The 15,923-nt window shown below is 42.2% G+C and overlaps 1 protein-coding gene across 5 annotated transcripts in view; it reads right to left on the minus strand.

Moving 5' to 3' along the window:
• Nucleotides 1-15,923, minus strand: part of FOXP1 (forkhead box P1) — a 386,554-nt gene that overhangs the window by 234,020 nt on the left and 136,611 nt on the right. For all 5 annotated transcript variants that reach the window (XM_053897308.1, XM_053897310.1, XM_053897311.1 and 2 more), the window contains one exon: nucleotides 4,999-5,189. In XM_053897308.1, coding sequence (XP_053753283.1) covers nucleotides 4,999-5,178 — 180 coding nt within the window. In that variant the 5' untranslated portion in view covers nucleotides 5,179-5,189. The remainder of the gene's footprint in view (nucleotides 1-4,998; nucleotides 5,190-15,923) is intronic.

Here is a 15,923-nt window from a genome sequence, read left to right on the forward strand (position 1 = left end):
TCTACACTCCCTTCCAGAAGCTTCCATTGTCAGACACAGAAATGCTGACTATCTTTTCCCTTCCAATGGCATCAAAAGACCCTCCTTTCAGACACAGTCCCTGGCAGCTACAATGCAAAAGGCCACTTCGGGGCATTCCTAACAATGTTAATAGAGCAACGTTTTGCAAAGAGAAGAATGGTAAGGCCCAAGTGGCCACTGCGACCTGGCCTTCATACCAATCCACAGCTAATCACTTGGGCCTCCCTCTGTAGAGGGAGGAACAAGGAGAGTGATGGCCACTGTAAAGGCAGCACTGTTCCCACAAAGGAATATGGGGAAGAATGAGAAGCACAGAAATGTTTTCTTTTATGCGAGCTCACCGCCCATCCCAACACGGACAGATACTTCTTCCAGGCGCTGTTTTTCACAGAGGCACTGAAATCTGAAAAATGTTGGCAGGACAACGGCCCTCTTTTGCTCAGTATCCACTAGTCATTTCAGTAACAAGAACAAAATGAAGGAGAAATTCATTCTGCCATTTTGAAAGTCAAGAGAGGAATTTTCAATGGCCATATAACAGCTTAGGCTCAAGTATTCACACCCTGGTCATTACAGTTTGTTTTCTCATATCCTGAGGACCCCAGGCTATCGACTTGTGATTCTCCCGTGCCTCTCTGACACTGTATTTTCCATATCCCCTGTGAATGTCCACAGCGAGATTTCCTTCTTGAGCTCTCTGACACTCACGCTGTTTCTCAGAGCTTCTCTGGCCCTGCGCAGTGACTCACTGGCAAAACATGACCCGACAAATCCTTCTTCCCTCTCATGATGCTTCTTTCAGAAGATACCTGCCCTTTACACCTCTCTTAACTCCTCAGCGCTCATTCGGTGTTTTCTCTCTTTCTTTTACATTATTAACAGGAAACATGTACATATACACATGCGTTGATGGCACGTATGCATCTTTAGGGCCAAAAGGTCCAAACCCTCATGGCAAATGTCAAAGGACCAATGTCAATGGATGAAACAAATACTTCCCTGACTCACACTCTCTGAAGAATCTATATTCAATTCCCATATATGGTTTATCTATTTTTTAACGTTTTTCTCACAGACTACTTCTAAACTGCCCTCCTCCTATAAAACAATGGCCACACCTCAAAACCACAGCAACCAAAGCTCTCTCTATACTGATTTTCAGACAATAAAACTGCCAGGTGGTACCCAAAAAAAAAACCCCATCATTAAATGGAATGTTGTTAAGAAATAGCTGTTTTATTTAACAGCTATTCATTTTTATTGAATAAACATTTTCTAGTATGCATTCTGTTAATTGACCTGACAGCATATGCTGTATATGGAGAAACTTCTAAACATTATGCTCTATGTAATATGCTTATCTGAAAAAGCTCTCATTTGCAGCAATATGGAAATAAAATTCTGCTTTCTAAAATTCAAGACTTTTAAAACGCATTAATCCACACAGTTTATGAAATTGCTCTGGACATTTTAAAATCCTTTCTTTAGGAGAAAAAAAAAACTTTAGTAATTGGTAATAGTATTTGTTGCCGAGTTTCCTAATGGAGTAGTGCATCTCCGATATGGAACTTTTACAGACCCGGGGATGGGGGGAAGGCATAATAGGAAATAAGAGGCAGTTATGGTATCGGGTGAAGAATTACCCGGTGGCTAAAAGAAATGTTCAGAAAGTCTATCAAATTACATTATTAGAAATCTATTGTTCTAATAGTTTCATGGCCTGGATAGAAGTCGACTTGAAACAGTACAGAGATAATACATTTAGTTCTGAGGAAGGAGGACGGGTTGGGAGTGTGTTGGTGGACTCGGCCAGCTAACGGCAGCACCTCTCCCTGGGTGATGGCTTCTGAGTGATGATGGCATCCCGCAGAACCACCAACTCCAAGGCCTAAAGGGCCACGAAGGAGCGTTGTTGCTAGATGGGAGCTGGGGCGGACTGGAGGGCTGCAGGCTCCCTGACTTGAGGACCAATTCATCCCTGAACAACTGTTGCCCTTGTAGGTATAATGGTCTATGGTCACCAGATCTTCTGATTTTTCAAGAGAAGATGGAAAAGCCAGATTCCCGCCACCTTTCGAGGTTGGCAGCTATGAACTTTTTTTTTTTTTTTAACTATCCTGTTTGGACCTAATTTAGCCAACCTACAGACCAATCCCAGTCTAGAAGTCACTCCTTCCACAGCTAATCTTTGTGAAAGCTCTCCATTCTGAAAGGGCACTTGCTATCATTTGTAATTATCTTTGGTAATAAGAATCAAACATGGAAAGGCTTGCGTTTATTTAAAGTCCTGGCACTAGGTAAAAATTCTCCCTACATCATCAACGATTGCACTGGTGCAACTGGAAAATCCTATAACATTCAGTGTTACACACAGCATAATTAACTCATTTTCATACCAAGCCCTTTTAAGCCACATCTTTTTGTTCCATGGACTTCTAACATATCTTACAGTTCTAATTCTCTTCCACTGTCCTACATTAATCAAAGCTGTAACCCCTGTTGTCTTTGTGCTACAGAATCAGAATGTGCCCCTGGCGAGGAATGGGGGAAAAGTCAACAGGAATTAAATTTCAGTGCAACTGTTTACTCAACTGTGGCCTGCAGTTATTGAAATTTTATCCGTGGTTTTGTGTGACTACCGCAGTAATGAATTCAGCATGGCTGTGATTTTCTCACTGCTGGGATTCGCACTTCAAGTAAAAACCTGTAGAATAAGAATGACGAAAACAACCCAAGTCCATCACGCGGACCCTCACATTTCTCAAAAGGACTTCATTATTGCAGTTTTTAGGCTGGAAAGACACGGTGATAGTCCCGCGAAACTTTTTCAGCCCTGTAGTGTTTTTCTCATTTCATCTACAGACTTTCTTGTCCTCCAACAACCTGTTAAGAACCTCATTGTATACTCAAAGGGGTCGCACAGCTGTCGGTATTTTATTTTACAAGACTGAAAAGGCTTGTGAACCACAAGATGTGGGGTTTTAGCCACAATGATAAACCCAACTACTTTGTTTCTTCCTAAATCATATCAATAGCAAATAAAAGTAAAATTGTTACAAAAAGTATTTACATAGAGTCTCAAAGTACAATCAAAGGTTTTGACATCCATAACACAGAACAGCCTATTTTTCAAAGTGCTCACAGACAAGATAAGGAGTAACGATGTGAATAATTTTTACTGATGCTTTTTACGGAAGATGCTGTTAAAATGCACTTTCAAAACTGTCTATGAGGCCAATGTGTTGTTGCTGTTATTGGTGTAGGTGTGTGTGTGTGTGTGTGTGTGTGTGTGTGTGTGTATGAGTGTGTGTGTGTTGATGGTATAGATGTAGAGATTTTGGCTGACTTACTACTTTTAAGACAGTAAATGATTTTCAGTTCTTCATATAAAACTCTGAAGAAGTGAATTTCCCATGTATTTAATGTACCTTAAATACTAAGTATGTGGGATTCACACCACATAGGTCAAGAGCCCCACCTCAGCTGCTCCATAATGAACCAGGCGATCTTGGACTCTGTAGGGCAAGGTCATAGAAAATGGCACTCCAAAATACCAACTGTTCCTTCTCAATATAACCAGAAATATCTGAGAACACCACGTGCATGATACACGCACATCCATGGATACTTTTCTACCATTTCAGCATAGTTTTTGCGAACCTCAGTGGTTAGAATCCAGCCATTTGAATTCATTTAAGTGCATAAACGTTACAGACAATATATATCATGAATCCCAGCTGATGGGATGCCCAAGGTGCGTGCACAGACGGTGTGGACTGCCAGTGGGAGAGGCCGAGTCACTCAGACGAAGCCCTCTGAATTAAGACCTCAGCTTGTCTGTCAGTTCCCTTTTCTTTTCTCTATTGTCTATCTTGCCCCCAGCAGGTCCCATGGTCTCACATCGATGCCACTAACTTCTATGTAACGATTCTATGTATTTTGAAAAATTCTTAGCAAGAAGAAAACAAAACACGTTGAGAGTCTGTCAAAGGCTATATAATCTAATACAAAAAGGGATTCCCTTCTACTTGTCTAATACAGATTCCAAGAAAATAGTATGAGAAAAAGTTCACCTTCCTCCTCCTCATCCCCCAATGATTTCTGTTTCTTTCCGAAAGGCCCAAAGACATATCATTCTTTTTTCAGCTTTTTGCAAAGGCACCGTAACTACGTACTGAATAAACGAATCAAGGACTAGGATGGAACAAAAACAATCCATTATTAACAAAAATAAATCATACTTCCTGATTCCAAGAGACGCTGGAGAAACAATCCTGTCCTCGAGTGGATGCTATTTACTGATTTGAATTTCCCTCCACACTTTGGCCACACAACACATTTCCTGGGTCACCTTTACCATTTGGAAATATTTAATCATATCCACTGACATGCCTTCAAAGGATGTAACAATGAGTATGTCCCAATTTATATGTATTTTGGGGAGCCACCAATAAGAGGTCATTGAAAACATTAACAGGATCTAGCCACATACCAACTGTCACATGTACACAAGCCACATGCGTCAGCGGCCTGCACCCCTAAATGCTACAGGTAGCAGGAAGCCATCTCTTCCACTTAGGTCTGTGTTTCCCCTGTTATCTACCCATGCCTGCCTGCGTCTGTCTCTATTCTCCTTATTCACCTACTCAATCTTAGATCCCTTAATCTGTGCCCTTCTTCACAAGGCTTCATACGCCTGTTTATTATTATTACTTTTTAATTCAAGCACGGGGAATCCATCTCTCCAAAAGATTCACTGTATTGCAAGGAGGGCACCTTCAGGCGCACACAGTTCGGGCTGGGAGGGGTGCCGGGGGGGGGGGGGGGGGGGCGGGGGGTCCACTCCATCTCACTGTTAAAAACGGTTAACACTGGACTCCCGAGGGCTTGAGAAGCGGCCTCTCGGGCCCACGGGCGCGGAAGGGGAGCGGGCGTGTGGGCGCGCGGCGCCGGGGGCGCGCGGCGCGGGCACAGTACCTGCTGCTGCTGCTGCTGCACGTGCGCGAGGTCGGCCGCCCCCGCGTCCGCGGCCGGCGTCTCCCCGTTGGACCGCCCCTCGCGAAGCCCGGCGCACGGGAGCAGGTGGTTGCCGCCGCTTGACCCGTTCTGGATGGCTGAACCGTTACTTTTTGTCTCAGTCCCAGATTCTTGCATCATGACTCAAAAACCTGAGAGAGGGATTTTCGGGGGGGGGGGGGGGGGGGGCGGGGGGAGAAAGAAAAAAGCAGCTGTTAAAACAGTTGTTGTGCACCAGGGGAAGGGCCCTGCCTTCCTTCCACGCTGCCAAGCTCCGTAAACAGTTGTCATTTTCTTTCACCCGGTGTGGCCCTGCCAGCGGCTGAGTCCCCTGGTTTGGGGGGACGGAGGTGTCAGGCCAACTTCAAGTTTTAGTCGTAATTGGTCCTTTAAATAGGCTTTTTCCCCTTGGGCGGGGGGGGGGGGGGCGGGGAAGACTTCTGGGTGAATTCAGGATTTATGGTTAAATTTCTGTGACTGTATCTCGATGTTTTGCTCAAAAACCAGAAAGTCGTTCTGCGCAGCATATTAGGTGTAACGTTAAATTTTACTACGTGCGGGCTCTGTGGGGGGATGCCACACTCCTGGAGGAATCTTCTCCAACTTCAGTCTATCAAGACTTGACACACACCCCCGGGGAGGGCCCCCCCCCCCCCCCCAGGTAATTCGAGCTGAAAACCCTTAGGGGTCAAAAGCCGAAGAACATTTAAAGATTCGTACTCCTCGGAATCATTCAGGTACTGAAAAGTCTTCAAAATGGGCCATTCCAGTAAGATAGTCCACGTTGAGGGAGAAAAAAATCCCCACTTCTCAGAAGCCAAATAAATTCAGACTCTGATCATTGTCCTATGGTTAAAATTGTCCTAAGAAATCCCATTCAAAGTTAGGTGTTTCTCATGCTGGATTACTAACCTCTAGAGTTTGGTTTTAAGGCCTGAAAGGTCTGGGCCTTCTTATATTTACTTTGGAGAAAATCTGGCCTAGGCAGGCCAGGAAAAAAAAAGTCTGAATTTGAAAGTACAAAATGTCTAATAAAAAGCACATATATATATGTGTATATATATATGTGTGTGTGTGTGTGTGTGTGTGTGTGTGTGTGTATATACACACACACACACACACATATATAACACCATATATATATATATATATAGTACAAGGTGTAAGTACCCAGAGGATATCAACTGCATGCAAATACAGTCCACATTCTGCCTAGTTACTCTCTAGGTACAAAACCATTCTCCTAGGCAGCCAATTCAGCTCTCAGCAAAGGCATCTGATGATGACAAAAGATACAGAATAATATTTACTAGTACCAATTATTACCATCGATTGATCACCAGTGTTGGACCAAGCCCTCCTGCAGCTGATTTATGTATATTCACCAATTTCCTTCTGAATGCAACTGGTATCTCTAGTTTGCACATGAGAAAACTAGGGCTCCCCGAGAACTATTTTCATTTGCCCAGCATAAATCTCAGCTAGCTATGGTGCAATCAAGATTTAAACAAGTTCAGTCTGGTGTCAAAGTTCTTAACCATGTCTTTTCCTAAAGCTGAGGTGCAGTGGGGAGCAAACAATGGAAATGGCAGGGTCGTACTCCAAATTCAGAGACTAGGACTTTGAACAGGAAAAACAACAGTCACTAATGGGCTTGACAGTTCAAACATCAGAGCTGAGAAATGTCTGAATATTAAAACTTTAATGTGAAATACCAACCTCGGATAAAAGGGCTGAAAACTTCCAACACAAATATTTTTGCATCATGGAAAGACAATATTATTAACCAGCGTTACAGACTCCTCCCCTCCACATGAAATAGGTGACAACAGGGAAATTAAAATACCTGGGACATCTTTACAGGAGGCTGCCCTCTTGCCAGAGGTTGGGTTAAATCCCTTTTCTATAGACTTCCATGAAAATCTAATGAAAAATTAAAAGCAGAAAAACTGACATCTTTCTTCATTTCCTTTCAGTGCATGGTATGATCCAACTTGAGTACAAACTTCATAAACCCAGAGGACTTATTTTTTAAAGTTAATTCAGTCCTGAAGGGGATTAAGAATGGCATTTTTTGTTAACAGGTGGGAAACAAAGTCAGAAGCAACAGCTGATTCACTCTCTTCTCCTTAGATCAGACTTTCCAGTAATGAGAGTCCTTTAAAGAGTGCATTCATATCTTTACTGTCCGTAGAGCGTAAAATCTATCAAAAATACAAATAAAAGTTTCTCTAAGATATAAGAACCAGGCGTGCGAGCACCTTGTTCGTTGCCAAAAAAGGAATTAATTTGTCACAGCGAGGATTTTTTTTTTGTACCCCCTCCAATGTTTCAGTTTCTGTTTCACAAACATGCCCATTTGTATAGAAACAAAGGAAAAGACAGTGGTTAGGTATTTAAGGGAGAAAATGGTGGTCTTAACAGTAGTTAACAAGGAAATTCACTGAATTCTTAGGGTATGTCACAAGCATACCTAAAGAAAAAACAAACTTTTTTTTTAACTTTCTGCAAGGCCTGTACATTTCATATCAGGGAATAGGGAGTAAAAGACAAAAGAGAAAAACACTGCTTACAAAAAATCTCTACCTGCCCTCAGAAAATGGGGCATATTTAGCCAGATGTCAGGTCCCCGGGGAGCAGAGATACAGGAAGAAGACTGCTTTCAAAGCCTGTGGCCATCGGGACGCCTGACCTCAGAACAGGTGTCTAAGAGACTGGCCCTGGTTCTGTTTCCTTGGTTTGACACCGTGGTGGTGGGTGGATTAAGAACAATCTCCAATCCACAATTTGATGAGAAGGTTTTGCTCTACGCAGTTCTAAGAAGACTGCCAAGTCCTCCAGGAGAAGTTTTGCAGGCATCGTGCCAAGCAACTTGGCTTGCAAATCGGGTCTGTGAGAGTGCAGGCATTGGGACCGAAATTGCATAAAGGATTATTTTGGTCTGAGGATGTCCTTAATTAGTCAAGTGCTAACAGTAGTATGTAGGTTGCAAGATTTAAAATTTCCCATAATCTCCCACACCAATCAGGAGAAAACAGCTTTTTGAAAAGCACATGTGAAAAATTAGGAGTGTCGATGTCTAAGAACATTTCTAACAATATCTGGGCTGGCAATACTTCTTTCTATGGAATGTTCCAAGCCATTTAATAAGGCTTTATGTCTGTACAGCACTTCACAAACTACCAGGCTCTCTGAGGTACTTTTCAAACTCGTAACGAGTCCATCAGGGAGGAAAAGGCAGGTGAAGTTTACCCCCATTTTACAGATAAGAAAACTAAAGCTCAGCGGGTCAAGGAAAAGATGCAGCCATAATAATTTCCCATTTCAGACATGAATTTGACCATTCGATAAGTGCCAGAGAATTCCCCGTTTGCAAAGTCCTGTGCAGGGCAGTGAATTAGTAAATCGATGAAAAGAAAACTAATCCCCACAAAGACAGTAGGAAGCTGGCAGGTGGACACAGAAAAGCATTAAAATACAAAGATGAAAGTGTCGGCATTCTTTAGCAAACAACGTTATTTGTCTTCTTCTATTGAGTTTTACAATTTGAGCATCACATTTGAAAGCAGGTCAACGTACAGGAGAGGCGTGTGTGTTCTCTAATGCCAAACCCTCTTTTCTTAGAGGGAAGCTGTCACAGACCCTCAGTCTGTATCACCTCCACTTCCCTCTGGGACTCCCTGTGCCCAACGAGCTGCTTTACTCCACAGTGAATCGAGAACAAGAAATGATCCACAATCATCCCAAGTGCATGGACATGAAAGCATGTACCTAGAAGACACGACCACCCCGTAGCCACCAACAAGCCCCTCCAGACGCAAAGACAAATCCTCCTCTGGCTTCCTCTGAATGAGCTGCGTCTGTTTAAGTCACATAGGATCCATTCACCACAACCCTAAGAAGGCTGATGCTGCAATCCTATGGATGTCAGAAAGCTTAAGCAGCCAGAATGGCCACTTCTTGTCTTGCCTGGAAACATGACAGAGCTACTGATTTCAAAAGATCGATTTTTGTGCTGAAGGAACATACAGAAAGGGGTAAGAACAGAGTTTAGCATGCTTATTTATTGTCGTTGCCAACAGAGCATACTCTGGAAGTATTCTGGAAAATTCATAAGGTCTAGGCCAATGTATTTATAGTAAATTAAAGCAATGCTTTATTATTATGATTATTTCCTTGGTTACAGTGTTGATGCTGAAAATTTAGGGAAAAACAAAGCCCTTGTTATCATATGCTTGTGAAAGATTTTAAGCTAACAAAAAGTTCAGTCTCGATTCCAGGGCAGTTAATTAAGGTTGACCAAGTCAGGCAGAAGTAAATTAACTCGGCTGATCAATTATTTATATGAAGCAGAATAAATGCCCTTAAAGAACTTGGTCTGTTCATGAAAGGATGTGTAAATTAAACTAAACATAGTTTTGTAAAATGTATTTCTACTTCTATGGGGAGAAGAGAACAGAAGTTAATGGTGAAATCACTTTTTAGGAAAATGATGCCAGAGATAACGTGGTTCTCCTCCTATCCAAAAGGAAAGATCCTCTTTCTCATTGTTCATCATGTGCCATGAAAGAAGGAAAATGGAATGCGTTTGAAGAGCTAAGAGAAGCTCCTGGAAAGGAAGAGAGGGAAATGAAAAGAGGAAGGGGGTTGGGGAGGGAGGGACAGAGAAGGGGAAGGAGGAGAAGTGAGAAGGAAGGAGGGACAGACTGAGGGATGAGAAGGAGGGAAGGAGGAAGACAGTAACTCTAAGAATGGAGAGACGATGTGAATTTTTGTAATTTGGAATCACCGAACATCATCGGTTAGACTCTGTGCAGGGTTTGCAGAATGGACAAGAATAAAGGCGGGAGTGTGTCTAAGCTCTAGTTCTAAAAGAAGTACTGATGTTGCATCAGGATGATTCAAAATCCATACTGATCATCACGTTCATGCCATCAGGAAAGAAGAAAAACTTGTCCATATGAAGATATAATGCATACATTTACTTCTGGGTCTCATCGGGTAAATGAACCGTTCCCTTTCAATGTGCAAATGGTTTACCTGGCAACATAATACACATAAAGGAGTTTTAAAGAGCAAAGTGCAGCTGAGGGACTTCTTCCCCAGCAGCAGGCAAAGAGCAAGGTGGTAGGACACTAACCCAGCACCTTCCTCTTAATCCTCTTGCAAGATTTTGAATCCTCCCATTCAAACTAGGGACTCAAGAGCAGAGAGCAACCCTGAGGAAAGTCGAATGGAGACTTTATGTTTCCTAGCATGAGGCACAGAGAAGACGAAAGACTGGTGGGGGGATTAGGGAAGAAGGTGAAGAAAGGGCAGGATGGAAGGGCCACAACTGGCCCCAAGATGCAGATTTGTTATCCCTAAGTGAGGATTTCATAGCATATTCTTGAAGGGGAAAAAAAGCGGGGGGGGGGGGGGGGGAGGAAGAATGAAATAAGAGAAAAAAGTAACACCAGCTGATTAATTTCTCACTGAGATCACTCCCACAAGTTGTGAACGAACACTTCAGACACTACTGTCCGTCTATCCACTGCCCCCACTGGCAGGGGCCCCAATTTCACGGAAAGACTATCCAAGGGTCAAGTTTAGGAAGAGAAGTCAGTGTGCCGCCTTGTGTTATGAAAGCACTATCTTCCAATACCAAATTTTCATAATTATAACAGAAAGGCGTAAATTTTCTAATGCATGGCAGTTCAAAAAGTAATCAAGGGAATGAGCCGGAGGGCTATTTTAATGTGTGCAAAGCTAGTGACCCACAGTAAATGGGAGGTAAGCTACAATGAATGCAAAGTAATGTACGCATACTCAAGTCCTGCTCTGATGAGGGACGGCTAAAATTAACACCCAATTAATTTCCGAATTGACAAACAAATGAAACCCATAAATCTACTTTCTCATTAATTTTCTTGTGGCATAATTTAAAGCAGTAATATGAGGGCAAAAACTGAGCATTATCCATCATAAATATCAAAAAGATAGCACTGTAACACCATAAATTATGCATATTACCTGTTGTTAAAAATGATTTATGTATTATCAACTTTATCGTGCACTGGAAATATCTAGATCTATCTTTAAAAATCTAGAATTTCATTTAGCGCTCAGGAAGAAAAAGTCCAGGAGCAACGAAATAGTCAAAAACGCGTCTTAAAAAAAAATAAAGGCTACTTATATAGCCATATGCGAGTTGAGGGCAAAATTGGAATCCTTCAGGCTGAGGATACCATGGAAGTGTCAGGCTGGGCGTCTCAACAGAGAAAGAAACAGCTCCAGGAGCACGCCTCCCACAAAGCCCTGGTCCATGTGTCCTAAAGGAGCATTTCCTAAAGGAAATGCGGGGCTTGCTGTGGGAAAAGGAGTGGGTATAGGCAAGGATGCCCTGAATACACCTCAGAGAGTCAGAGGGGGAGAGCCCAGGGCTACAGGTGCTCAGATGGGCGAGAAGTCTGGGAAGAAAAATGGGCTCATTGTTAATAATGCAATATGGTAGCATTCTTGCCTTTATAGTTCAAAGGAGAAGAACAAAAAAGAAATAGGGACTAGTTTGTATTTATCAGCCAAAGGGTGCCCGGGTGGCTCAGGAGTTACAGATCTGACTTCAACTCAGGTCATGATCTCACGGTTCATGAGTTTGAGCCCCTCATTGGGTGAGCTCGTGCCCCACTTCGGGTAAAACACGAGCCCCAGGTGAGCCCCACTTCTCTGTGTATTTTGGAAGTGCTCTGTATTTATCAAGTAAATGGATGAAGAGGCATTCAGAGTAAAACGATCCCCTTCCTGGCCTCTCCACCTCCATTTTGTTAACAACAACTTTAAAAAAAAAAAAAAAAAAAACCTTCATTTTCAACTATATTTTCAGGTATACCTTATATATACAGTAGCTCTCCTTATCCATGGGGGACACGTCCTGAGACCCCCAAAGGATAGATAGTACCAAACTCTATAGACACTATGTTCTCTTCTATATATACCTACATACCTATGATAACATTTAACTTAGAAATCAGGCTCAGGAAGAGGTTCACAATAATAAATAATAGACTAGAATAATTATAATGATATAAACTAATAAAAGCTATGTGAATGTGGTCTCTCTCAAAATACCTTATCGTACTGTACTCACCCTTCTCCTTCTTGCGATGACATGAGATGATAAAATGCCTACATGATGAGCTGAAGTGAGGTGTCTGACCTAGGCGTTGTGACACATCCTTCTGACAGTACCTCGGAAGGAGGATCATCTGCCTCCTAACACCAGCTGACCACCGGTAACTGAATCCACAGAAAGCAAAACCGTGGATACGGGGGACCACTGGGGTAGGGATTTAAATACATAACTGCTGAATTTTTAGGCAAATGACTGAATGACATTGGAGAAAACTCCAAGTCCGACCTGCCAATCAAATGAGATCAAAAGCTTGTGCTGGCCTCCACCTTTATGTTCCTACTTTACAACTACTCCCAGTCCTGTACTTCCTTTGGAAAGTCTAATCATTTTGGATCTCTGAAACTCAGAAACAAACTTAAGCCATTACATCATTTTAAGTCACAACGGAAGGAGGATGGTCCCAATCGTTGAAAATTTAAAGATCATCAATCAACGAAAAACTCCACGCAAAGCCACGGTCGAGAGTTAATATTCAATTCAGCTGGACTGGAAAAAGGTAGCGAGCAGGATGTTTAATTTTCCCTGTAGTGCATGACTCACAACAGAGTTAGAGGAATAGGGTGGTAATAAAATAATGTTCCTAACAAAAACATGATTTCCCTTCTCTACCAGGCTTTCGATGTAAAGACAGAAGATTTTGCATTTCCCAAGAAAAGGAATTCCTGAATTCCAAACCCAAGGCAGCAACCTGTTCAGAGGAAGTGTGTGGGTCTCTCACAGACTGTGTTAATCAAACTTTTAGAGTCTTTGTAAGTCATCAATAAGTGCAGATAAAGACACCCACCCCTGTAAAAGTTACAAACGTCCAATTTATATTTTCAGAATGTCAGCTACCGTGGGTCTTGTTTCCCTTCCCTCCTGGTGGACGAGAGTTTAAGTGCTGTAATCATAGCAACTGTGGGCAAACCAAGGAGGTTAGAAAGGAGCCGCTCTAGGAAACAGAAGTACAAAGGAGAAGGCACACCCACTCCCGGGCATATTAATCCAGACGGACTCAAATAATGAAACAGAGACCAAAAAGGAGCTTTGCCAATCCTGTGCTAGGCTGTTGGCGTGGTCACAAGGAAGCCTCTGCAGCTTAGGGTACGACGGGGCCAGGTGTTCTAGGGAGCTTAATTAAAATGCATTGTGACAGAACCAGAGTTGAAGTTTGAGAATGAACATGGCCGGCCAAACTTGAATCGTTTCGAACATTCAAACAGCTGAACTGTCACACATAGCCCAGTGGAATAAAGTGGCCAACCACCAGGTCAGAGTATCATTATTTTTTTTTCATTTCCATATTTTATACAGTTTCATATACGTGGGGGCAGGTTCCTAACATCAATTAATGACTGGTGGGCGCAATGAGACACTTCACGCATCTCCTGCCTTTGCCTCCAGCCCCTAGCCGCTCTAGTGGCCAGAGCGAACAATATGTTCAGAGCATTACGGCCGTTCAGTGAATGCAGGCCTTCAGAAGTCAGCTCTTCCATTTCTCCACTGCGTGCAAGGGACAATTACTCAATTTTATCCTTCGAAAACTTCAGTATGCATATACGTACTTCCCCCCGAAACTTGCTGTTACAGATAGATTAACAGGCTTTCTCCTGATATAAAAGACCACAATATGTTGAAGGTCATTACCCCCAGCCTCCACCCTCAACCCACTCCGTGTTTTATCCTTGTAATTTATGGCAAATGCCAGCAGGCCCTGCCTAGTATTGAAACACAACACAAATTCAGAAACAGCAACAAACAAGAATTTAAAAAAACAAAAAACAAAGATGATGTCAGCTGTCTTCTCTGCTGTTTGCAAAACATGACAAAGGACAGGCTAATGTTTGGTATTGTCTAATGTGACTCCTAGTGACCAAGGGACAACAGTCACACACATCAGGCTGAACCAGGAGACACAATGTCTCCTTTACTTAACCACAAATGAGAGAATGCATAAAAGTCATTTTAAAATGAGACAGGTGAGAATAACAGGTAAAAAATTAAAACACTGGCTTGTAAAAACATTATCAGGTATATTAATTGTATGGATGTCTCCGGAGAATTTATTCACAATTACGTTAACCTCAAAGTGAATCTCCCCGTTTCAAACTTGAGCGAGTACACACATCACACGGGATCCCATGGAGCCCACACAACAACACCCAACGCACGCACACAAGAACACAAAATCCAAGGATTGTACCTTTGGAAGGTGACTGCCTTGTTCATAGCACTAGACTTTTTCTCCTACACCTTCTAAGTCCTTGTTTGCTCCACAAAGAGTTTTGTAGCCATCTGATGTTCTATTACTAAGCTAGTGGCCTTTCAGGAGAGCTCTCTCCCTTCTGAAAAAAGCAAACAACTGCATAGATATCATTACACTAAGGAAATCTCTTAGAAAAACCAAACAACTTGCTAATCTCTCCAGCCCCTTCATCCAAGCAAAAGATAAGAAAAGCAAACCTAAGTCTGTTTCAACCACATTCCAGGGACAAGTTCCCCTTTTTCTTTCTTTATCAAAATTCTACTATTTAAGTTTTTTTTTTTTTTTTAAATGTGTGTGTGTTTTTTAAACAGACCTTGCAGGATAAACCACTGCTCGCACCCCGCAAACAAAGCAATATTTGTTTAATAACGATTGCTGCCATGGGTACAGTAAACAAGGGGCCCAGCATTTGTGTTTATGAACAAACACATCATCTTACAAGAGTAATTTAACATTAACCAGGTGGAATAATCAACAGATTTCATAGGTGACACCAGGGGCAGGACTAATGTAAACAGGGCTAGGGAGGAGAAAGGGGCCACTCTTTGGGAATCAAGGTCGAGGTAAATGCATTACAGAGTAAACAGCTGCAAAGAAGGCAAGATAAACAAACAGTCATTCTTCTGACATTTAGAGAGGCAGAAAGGTTGTATGTTACACAGATCAGCTGCTGACCACCATGAAATCAAACCAGTTGGAGACCAGGCCTGCTTGTTTGCACAATGCCATGTTTGCTTATAAACAACAATTTGCTGTTACCAACCTCGCATTACTCATCATCACATAAGCCAGAGTGAATCAAGTGAAATCCGGTTAACTCTTTACTGGCGACATTACTCAAAAAAACAAAACAAAAAAAATCATGGCCCCCGTTAAGAAAATTACCCCCAGATGAAGCAAACAGAGCTCAGTCAATGCCTTTTTACTTCCTGCCTCGTAGATAAAAATAAAGCATCCACATGGTTTAAACTCCTAAGGATTGGATTTGGTCACAGCTTTAAAAGACTGGAATGTTTTCATGCTTGAGTAACTATACGTTCATCTCCTGGACTCATCTTCTTTTATCAATGAAATATACGGGTGAAACACTGATGGGGATCTTGAATGTTTTACCTAGAGGGAAAGCCCAAATGTTCCTTCTGCCCAAGTTTCTTGTTCCAAAATACCTTCAAGTGCACTGGATCCACACACGAATAGATGTTTCTCAACTACGATGAAACAATCAAACTGTCTCAGGGTATGATCGTGCTCTTAAAAAACATGACATAAATAAATGAATCAGTTGATGTTACATAGAGCCACTCAGGAGTTCAGTGTGTCAGCTCATCAAAGAAATCTGAGGCTTCGAAAGAGTGAATAAGTTCAATGTCTCCACTAAAAGAAGTGTTATGAAGAATTGTTTTATCTTCAAAAATTCGCTTCATGTGTAAGAACGTGTAAAACAGCTTGCTCTATGTTATAAGAAAGCTA

This window comes from Panthera pardus, unplaced genomic scaffold, assembly GCF_024362965.1.
Source record: "Panthera pardus isolate Hobbes unplaced genomic scaffold, ASM2436296v1 HiC_scaffold_8, whole genome shotgun sequence".
Taxonomy (NCBI): Eukaryota; Metazoa; Chordata; class Mammalia; order Carnivora; family Felidae; genus Panthera; species Panthera pardus.